Source organism: Habropoda laboriosa, unplaced genomic scaffold, assembly GCF_001263275.1.
Source record: "Habropoda laboriosa isolate 0110345459 unplaced genomic scaffold, ASM126327v1 scaffold22, whole genome shotgun sequence".
Classification (NCBI taxonomy): Eukaryota; Metazoa; Arthropoda; class Insecta; order Hymenoptera; family Apidae; genus Habropoda; species Habropoda laboriosa.
Window position 1 is genome coordinate 2,495,503 of NW_017100261.1, and position 9,540 is coordinate 2,505,042.

General features: G+C 33.4%; 2 protein-coding genes across 2 annotated transcripts; one reads left to right on the forward strand and one right to left on the reverse strand.

Annotated features, from left to right (window-relative positions):
• The first annotated feature begins 1,415 nt into the window (after positions 1 to 1,415).
• LOC108572665 lies at positions 1,416 to 7,271 on the forward strand. Its single transcript, XM_017934928.1, has 18 exons — positions 1,416 to 1,436; positions 1,507 to 1,730; positions 2,205 to 2,322; positions 2,396 to 2,535; positions 2,626 to 2,724; positions 2,822 to 2,935; positions 3,120 to 3,491; positions 3,566 to 3,865; positions 3,935 to 4,177; positions 4,252 to 4,384; positions 4,450 to 4,587; positions 4,662 to 5,091; positions 5,858 to 5,974; positions 6,054 to 6,308; positions 6,402 to 6,576; positions 6,662 to 6,847; positions 6,924 to 7,040; positions 7,116 to 7,271. Exons 2-18 carry the CDS (start codon positions 1,581 to 1,583, stop codon positions 7,269 to 7,271), a joined length of 3,243 nt encoding a protein of 1,080 aa, XP_017790417.1. The 5' UTR covers positions 1,416 to 1,436; positions 1,507 to 1,580.
• A 351-nt stretch (positions 7,272 to 7,622) lies between these two features.
• On the reverse strand, positions 7,623 to 9,210 carry LOC108572753. The gene is made up of 2 exons (XM_017935037.1): positions 8,691 to 9,210; positions 7,623 to 8,003 (listed from the first exon to the last, which is right to left on the reverse strand). Exons 1-2 carry the CDS (start codon positions 9,094 to 9,096, stop codon positions 7,669 to 7,671), a joined length of 741 nt encoding a protein of 246 aa, XP_017790526.1. The 5' UTR covers positions 9,097 to 9,210; the 3' UTR covers positions 7,623 to 7,668.
• Between the last annotated feature and the right edge of the window lie 330 nt (positions 9,211 to 9,540).

Genomic DNA, 9,540 nt, shown 5'->3' on the forward strand with positions numbered 1-9,540 from the left:
TTTTCTATTCATTACAATAAGAGAATGAAATTTTGCTGAGGAAAATAATACTTACAGATAATGAGCCGTGTGTCCGTATCAACTATGCTGCCGTACGCATGTTGCCAGCTTGTCAGCATTTCACAGCGTCAGAGGATAAATCCAAATAAACTCCAAGAAAATTACACAGCATACACTTATACACAAAACGTAACCACTAGTACACACCCGTTCCGCATCCGGGTAGAACGATGTGCAAGGAAACGTACAGCCTCGCACTGAGCTTTAACGAGAACATACGGTATCTGGCTAGGATCAACCGATTGTCAGCGTCGATGCAGCGGACCCGGTTATCCGTACTCTCAATCTTTGACTTTTTCTTTCTTTTTGAAACGTTTCAGAGATCTGCACGAATCGGTAGCTCTCAGGCGATATTTCGAGGAAACGCAAGCCGCGTATGCGACACTATCGAGATCTACGTCGTCTGTCATAGGCGCTGCCTAGATTCTAAAGACTAGATGTAAAGCACGTAGAAGTAATGTACATGTGACGGAATCGGTTATTTATTATTAACCCCTCAGGCCATAGGCGCGAAACAGCGTCCCTCTGCAAGTGTCATGGCACCATGCGCTCAGATTAATTTTCCTCTTGTTGCGAGATGTCGCCACATACCAGTGCAAGCGCTATCTATGATGACGCAAGTATTTTCATGCAACTAAAATGCATTGCGTTTTATTGGCGTATCGGTATTGCGGATTCGGTGTAAACATTTTTTAAATTTTTACTATAGAATAGTAACAATGTGTACATTTTTTAGCAAATATTAATATTAGCTTAGCGAATTAACCATCATTTTCAAAGAGAATAAAATATGATGTACTACAATTGTGTATTACAGACAAAAAATATTTGATAATAAACGATATTTTGAATAAAAAGGAAATAATGTGTTTTTCTTTTTTGCATTGAGTACTAACCAATAGTTTTAACATTCTATTTCAAGATACATATTATATATATAAATTAAGGGAGAACTTTAAAGGGGTTTATGGTAATATGAAAAATTATTGCGAATAATTAATTTCGCATAAATCATTTTTTAACAGTTTGTTTACATGTTTGATGTTGTTAATGTGAATCATGTTTAACTAAACAACATGTCAAACAAGTATTTAAAAATGGCCGCAGCAACGAAGCAATTGAGAGTGTTTTGAAATTACAATCGATATATTCTTATAATCATCATAGTAAATGCGTCAATGGCCTAACTTATTTATAGTAACTAATTCTTTTTATTAGCCTGCCAAGTATTTTGACGTAAGAGCCTCGTGAATACCAATTCATACATTTACACTTCCGTCTCGCACATAAAATTTGTCGAAACAATTTCTGAGTCAGTCGTGTATTAGTTATTTGAAATGCATCTTCTCGCACGATCGGCTCTATAATATTTGCAGGTAAATGACACCTTTCTATTCGTACAAAATCACATTTCTTTAAAATCGCTTTGCGACAAAAATTGTGCAGCGAGGTTAACTGTGAAAAGCCAACGAACAAAGAGATACTTTTTCAAGAGTGTAACAATATTCCGTGCAAAGAACATGTTGCCGGGTGTTAACGATGGTCCACGCAACACAGGCACACTTCCAAAAAGCAATAGAAGAAATGATAGAAATAGGGAACGATCAGCTGCTAATCAATTTGCAAACCGTTCTACTTATCATGGACATGCACAGCACTCTAACAATTTGGTAAACTCATAAAAAGAATATAAATGATATTTTTATTTTTAATATGTTAATATGTAAAATGTTCCATATTACAATGTTTCTTACAAAATAAAATATTTCAAGGATAAATTCAAATAAGTTTAAGTAATTTTATAGTATCATAATCTATGTATTTTTATTTAAAAGTATGGAAGATGTTTTATTGTTAAATAGAATTAAGCATCATAGAAAATCAAAAATAACATATTATTATATTTGATGTAACTTGAACTTTCTAAAGGAAAACTTTACACAGCAATCTGTATATAGTAGTTTAAAAGATAATCTATTAATAGATAGCTGAATAGTGGGGAAGTTCTCTCTAAGAATACATATCCAGATACAATCCTACCTCGAGGCAGTAGAGTTGCAGTATTTCACTCATCATTTCTAAAAATCACTGTCATTTATCTGTGTATCTAATTAATTTGTTATTTTATAAATTACACCTGATAGTATCAGTTGGATTGGAAACCAGTTAGTGAAAGGGAACATCTAAGGATAACAAAGGATAGTAATACAAAATCAGTCTCTTCAGTACCATCCACATCTTATCAAGACATACCTGAATTTGGTATATATTTAATTTATCTTTTTTTATTTTTGTAGTGTGTTTGTTAATAATTAAAAAAATATTATTATGTTAGTATCATTTAGTTTTGGACGACCATATAATTACAGTGTAGAGAAATTTACACATTGGCAAAAAATGGTACCACCTACTGACTCCCAAACTCAATCTCCTCCAAGACTTCAAGGAACAAAACCTTCCAATGTTGAGAAAATGGTAATACACATTTTATAGTAATCAACTCTTCAAGTTACTTATATTTGTTTTATTAAGATACAAATCTAGTCTCTGTTTGATTTATTACAGCCTGACAGGAGCCAAGTAGAATCTCGTTTAAATCAAATTAGAGATTATATCAGAGATACATCAACTATGATGGATACACTTAACCAGTCCAGTGATCCAGTAAGTGTGCAAAAAATTAATCATAACACCAAGACTTTTTGTCTTTCATACTAGTAAGTTCTTTCCATATTTACATCTCTATGCAATTACCCTGTAGCGTGCACCAGCTCAAAGTGAGAAGTTAAGTAGAATGGTGGAGGATCTTCAAGACAGTGAAAGAAAACTAACTAAACTCTTGGAACAATATCAAAATAGTGGGATATTTTGCGAGGTTACCGGACTTACAAAATTATTATTTACTAACTGTTTGAAAACTGCATATAATTCTTGCATGCTTCTTTCATTTCTTATTTAATTATAATCTACAAATTATACATACATCTATACATAGTGAATTTATTTCACTTAATCACAAATTCACTAAATGTAAAATTGTTCAATTATCTTTCTTTTAGAATGGTGAAAACAGTACAGAGGATGTAGAAGAAAATGGCGATGTAAGTAGGGAGATGCAACTGCGTAAAAAAATGGAAGATTCGCAAAGAAAACTTGCTCAACTGCAGGAACATCAAGCTAGCTTAGTTGGAATGCAATTACGTGTTAGAGAAAGATTGAACGAAGCACGTGAAGCTCAACAAGCTCTTTTACAGCAAGAAAATCAACCTCCTGTTAGTTTACCTCTACCGCTACCCGTGAATGTTGAACAACTTGAATCTGAAGCAGCTGCACTTCGAGGAAAATTAGCTCAACTTGAAGCAAAGAAAAAAAATGTGGATCACCTTGTAGCAGAATTACATGCTGTGGAGATGTCTGATAGGGGCAGTTGTGTTAGTATACTATTCTTTACATTAATTTTATGCAATTACAAATAGCATATATTATTATAATTTTTATATTTTAGAGTTCTGAAGGTTCTAGAAGCTTCGGAAGAGACAAAGCAGCTGAATTAGAAGCTATGAAAGCACAACTTGCTCATTTGAAATCATTAATGGAAGAAGCAACACGAGTACGTGAATGTCTCGATTCTAACTCGAATGCCGAAGCGGAGGTAGATATGAATGGTGAAGCTGCAGGTGATATGGATGCAAATGAAGATGAAAATGGAACGAATATTTCATTTGATCGTCAAAGCGATACTGATGACATTAGTCACGAAAAAATCAGAAACACTGGAGACAGACCAACTATTGAAGAAATTCAGGTGCAAATCTAAACGCTATTAAAAGCTGTATATTATATTGTACCTTTATAATATCTGTTTACTTCATAGGCTGTCACGCGAGAACTTCGGGAACAATCAGCTTTGTTACAAACAACTAGGGCAGAATTACAACGATTAAAACAACCATTAACGGCAATGCAGTCTAATTCTACATCTGTGTTTCCAACATCAACCCCTCCCCCATCATTGACAACATCATCTTGTTCCGAAAAAAAGCAAAGTAATAACAGCACTTCTGAGATTCAGCCTACTCAAGAAAAAAAGCGTCAAATTGAGGACATTATGCGGAAGGTATTTATTTTATATTTCTCCGTATATAAATAATATACCATGTTTATGTTATTCATACTTAATCAAAAAAATAGGACTCATCTCAATCATCTAGTGTCAATCGTGATATGGGTGGGCCAACTGATTTAAGTAGCCATCGAAGTTCTAGTTCACATATTAGTCATACAAGCACTCCTGCTAACGTTTGGTCAGCTCCTACAGCGATAGGTAATTGAAATATATTTTATTCATATCATATGAGTGACTTTAATTGTTTTTTTTTTTATGTACAGGAGGATCTAACAGTCAAAGCGCAGATAGCGTATCAGAAAATTTAATGGATATCGGTCCCCAAACAACGGCAATTGAAAACGGATTCAATGGAAATTGGTGGACGTATCCACCGCCTCCGTTAACTCAGTTACAACATGGTAAAACATAAATAATCAAACAAATTTGTATATATCGTTTATAAAATACAATAAGCTCCAAATACCTTGTTTAGGTTCAGCTGAGTATTATCGACAATTGCTGTTAGGATCTCAAGCACAACAACTTCAAATGATGGGTACTACAATACAACAATGTTGTCAACTCTTATGGGCTCAACAACGTGAACAGCAAGCTATGCGCACAGCCATTAATCAATTACAAACTCATTTGAGACAAATACAATTGCAGCAGCGAAACACCAGTGAGAATAATGATGAATATTCTAACTTAACCCGTAACATTCATCAGCTTGGCGAAACATTAGATTCTGCGTTACCACCAAGTTCTTCGCTACCAAATTTGGTGTCATTGCCAAACTCTTCTCCTGCATTATCTCATAGTGCAGCAGTGGCTTCTGTTAATTCTCAACATCAACAGCAGCAATTGAATAATCAAGTTCCTCCTGGGAATAGAGCAAACAACTACTGGGACAATTTCAGAAGGTAATAAAATATACCTGTTTGTTATACTCACACGAATCTTATTATTTGTCCTAGAACAGTGGAAGTGTTATCTACATTGATACAACGATATCATACATCAATTTAAGATTCTTCATCATGTAATCATTTAATGCAAAAATGTACTTGATAAAATTACAAAATATGATTTGTTTTATGATTTATAAAATTGAGTTTTACAGATTTCTTTTCAATTGGACATATTATTAGAAAGAAATAAGTTTTTTATGAGTTTAGGTATTTTATAAACAATAGATCGTGCACATCCATCTCCCATTTTTGTGTAAACCTAATGTATCATTGCATAATGTAATAAACTTCACGGTCTATCTGTGCACTTTTTGTCTTGTACTTCTTACTTATTACTACCCTCGTTTAAGCCATATCGCACATAAAACCTGTAATGATTTGGTTCTATAGACTAATGGTTAGTGAATATGAATCTAAATGAGGATAGTATATTGGTACGTAAATTACGGGTATGTAGTATGTGTTTAAAAATACATATATTTGACACATTTTTATTTTGACTAACAACATATGCTCAATCAACAGTAACCACAGCTTCTGTTTCCTTCTATGACACGTGTTGTGTTTTACTTAATTTTTACAGACTATGCATTAAAAAAATATCTTTTCCGATCTTAACAGTATCATTTATTTCATCTTCTCAAGCATGGTATGAGTAGCTTGAACATAATGTGACATTTGAACTTGCAAATAAACATGTCTTTTTTTGCATTTTCAGTTATTCCAGACAAAACCTACTCTCAGGAAGTGCAAAAACAATGACTGATACTACATCAGGAGCTGTTGCAAATGCAACATCTGGAAATGCTATAGCCAGTGTTAATACTACTCTTATGTATGTAATTATATAAACTATTTAGCACAGATATACACAAATGAAATTTATATATCAACATATTATATTTTAATCAAAGGAAAGACAAACGCAATCGGGATCAAGGAGCTGATATGTCTTTACCTTCATTAAATGGTGTAGAGACACAGTATTCTTTAAATTTGCAATTACAATCAAATTTGCAACAGCAAGAAAGAGAGAACACTGTTGTTCGTAGTAATAATTTAACAAATGATGTATCTCAACAACAGGTTGATAATCTTTGGGAAGAAGCACATTCATCATTTCGATTACAATCAGTAATAAATGATGACAACCCATTTCAGAATTTAAGGTACACTTTTTCTAATCATCTAACTTTGAACCATTTCCTTTTAGACTACAATGATTACAAGTACATAAATTTTCTATAAACTTTATTATATAGTCTTGAAATGAAGGAAGCACTAAGTTCACTCATTTCTGTAAATAAAAAACGGCCCGACTATCTAGTGATGATATTAAGGGAAATCACAGCAATAAGCGACGATCATAGATTGCGACCTCGTTTATGGAGATCGCTGCGTGCTTTACAAGTTACACAAACCTTAAGCAATCCATTGGTTTGTATATTTACAGCATATATTTAGGCTCAAATACATCAAATAATCCTTATCCTTTGTATATATTTCTTAAAATTTTTTACAGAATGAAAGAACTGATCTAACTGCCAGCGAAAGTTGTCAATCTAGTGACGAAGACTCAGAGATAGATGTAACATTAGGTATGAGTAGAGATCATCAATCTATAGGAGAATTAGTTACATCATCTCAAGCAGGAACTTCATCATCTCCTACTGCACATGTACCATTAATAGATCATTTGGATATGCCAGTAAGTTCTATCAGCCATAATACATTGTTAGATATTTAAGGACGTTATTATTTTATATTTCTTATATATTTTATAGGAACCATCTTTAGCTGATTCTGCAATTGCTCTCCCTTCAACATCTATTAAACCAGGCTACAATGAAGATCTGGCTGAAGCAGATCAATCAAGACCTGAATCTTCTGGTAATCAACAGGTACTTTCAACATATATTTAGACTATAAATGTTTGATTAAATATAAAAAATTGTAATTAATATATGATTATGTAGTCTCTTGAGAATGAAGAAGATAATGAACAAGGTCTAGGTGAAGCAGCTGGTCACACTGTATTTGCACAAGCAAGATTTAATGGTCAAGGAGATTTAGAAAGTTTAGCTACTAAAACTGAAGATGAGAGAAATGAAGACAATGCAATGATATTTTGATATTGAATTACTTTAAAAAGCATTTTTAGTTGCATACATAATTAAACGTATATTTTGTATTTATCATATATTTTTTAATGGAATGTGTGATGTTTTCAACAGCTTTATATCTCTTAATGCCAGATGGAATTATAACTTTTTTCTATGTTATATTTAATCATTAACTTAAATACTTCTCTGAGTGTTATTAACACAGCTAGAAGTGTAAAACACCTAATATAAAATGTTTTTACTTAATCTGCATTGGTTTGATCACAATAAAAATTGTAACTTAGAAAAGTAAGTATTTATTTTTAACTATATAATACAATATAATGACTTGTATAAGTGCATAATGAATGTATGCTTTGTGATACAAATACAAAAAATATAAACATTATAAATGATTGTCAGTTGTTTAAAATTCTGTCTCATTACAGTCATTATCAACCAGTTGCAATCGATGGAACTGGTATATCGAGCACCCATGTGTTTCAAATAAAATCTTTTCATATTCAACACTGTTTTCAATTGATTTATGTTCATTACTGGACAATAACTGTTTACATTCTGAATTATATAACAGATTATGATTACCTGCTGTCCAGCAGCAGCTCTCATTTGTAATCATAGATTCTTGCAGAATATTGTTGGCAGTATTTACATGTAAAGCCTCAGATTCACAAGACACAGTAGCCAATCCATAGTCCTTTGTACTTCCTGTACCATAGTGTACGTGGTCCTTACCACTGCCTCTGAAAGGAAACCCACTGCCTTAACTATTAATTTAATTGCATATCTCCTATGTCATCCACTTTTTCAGCATATTGTGTCCTTACCATCAAAAAAAGACCAAACTTACTAAGTGTCATTAGTTTATGAAAAAATATTAGCATCCATGCTTTCCATTATATACCATTATCCATGGTACAGAAGATGACAGGATGCATTAAGCTTCAAAATAAATTTAATGCCAGGATCGGATGAAAATCTCTGTGGTCACATGTAAATATACAACCTTTCTCCCACAGAAGGGAAAATTGAACATTCATATATTTAAATATCCATTATTAACGGGTACAATACAGAAGAAATATTAAATAAAAGTAAAGCTTTTATTGTTTAAACGAAGTTTCCTTCGTTTAATTTTCTTTTTAAAATTGCGCATTTAAAAGATATTGTTCTAAACATCCTACTGGTCGACAAAAAAATACAACGATTTTGATACGATAAACATTTTCCCGCGCTTAAAAATTCTCCCGCTCAAACGAAAGGAAGGAAGAAACGACCTCTAACAAGATCTATTTGAAGCATATACGAATATGAATTAACGAGGTCGCGGACTTGGAAAACATTTTCGCAATTAGCCAATTCCAATATAGTTATTTACTCCTCGCATAAAAAATAAACAAAAATATATAATTATAAATCCTCTCCTACCTTCCCGAAACTTTTTCAGTTGGCTTGTGGGGCTGAGATCACTGTTGCATCGCTTCCGGTTCCTGTGTCGAAGCGTATCCGCGTTGTATGCTGTCTGTTGTTGACATTGTTGTAGTTTGTCGTTTGTTTTTAATCGTTTCTGTACTGATGCTTCCAGCATCACGTAATCGTTATTCAAACGGCCTGACACCGTAGAATAACCACATCCGTCATCATCGGTTTCCATAGCTGTATCATACGAACAACAATCGAACAGCAATGGTTTCGAAATTTCGGCATGCTCGCACGCAGCGTTGCGTTGATTTTCTCTTTTACAATGCGGCACGTAACCGTAGTATATGTTTGTCGACATAAACGATGGAACGATGGTTCCTGCGTTATACATAGCATCGCTCGTTACCGCCATACTTATTTCTTTTTTCGTAACCGATAGTAGGTAAGTACGTTACTACGTGTCACTTAAATGTATATGTTTATTCACACGATAATAAGAAAAAACACTAAATAACAGACACGATGCTAACACTATCCAAGAACAAGAACGAATGTAGTTCGGGTCAGACGCCGAGTACGCTCGAGCGATGAATCGGCAACGTTCGGCTTTTCTCGCTCGATTTAGTTCGTTTCTTCAAATCCCCACCAATCTTATTTCCAACAATCGACCCACACATGAAAATTTATATCGCTTGGGTCAGAATCTGACTCAAGCTTTTAAAATTATTTCTGACACGTGAAATAATTTTACTTTAAATATGATTTTCAAATAATCCAAATGGATTCGAGATCTTTCTATGCAGTTTACGGTTACCGCCGATACCGCGATCTCATTGGCCAATACTGTTACACAAGT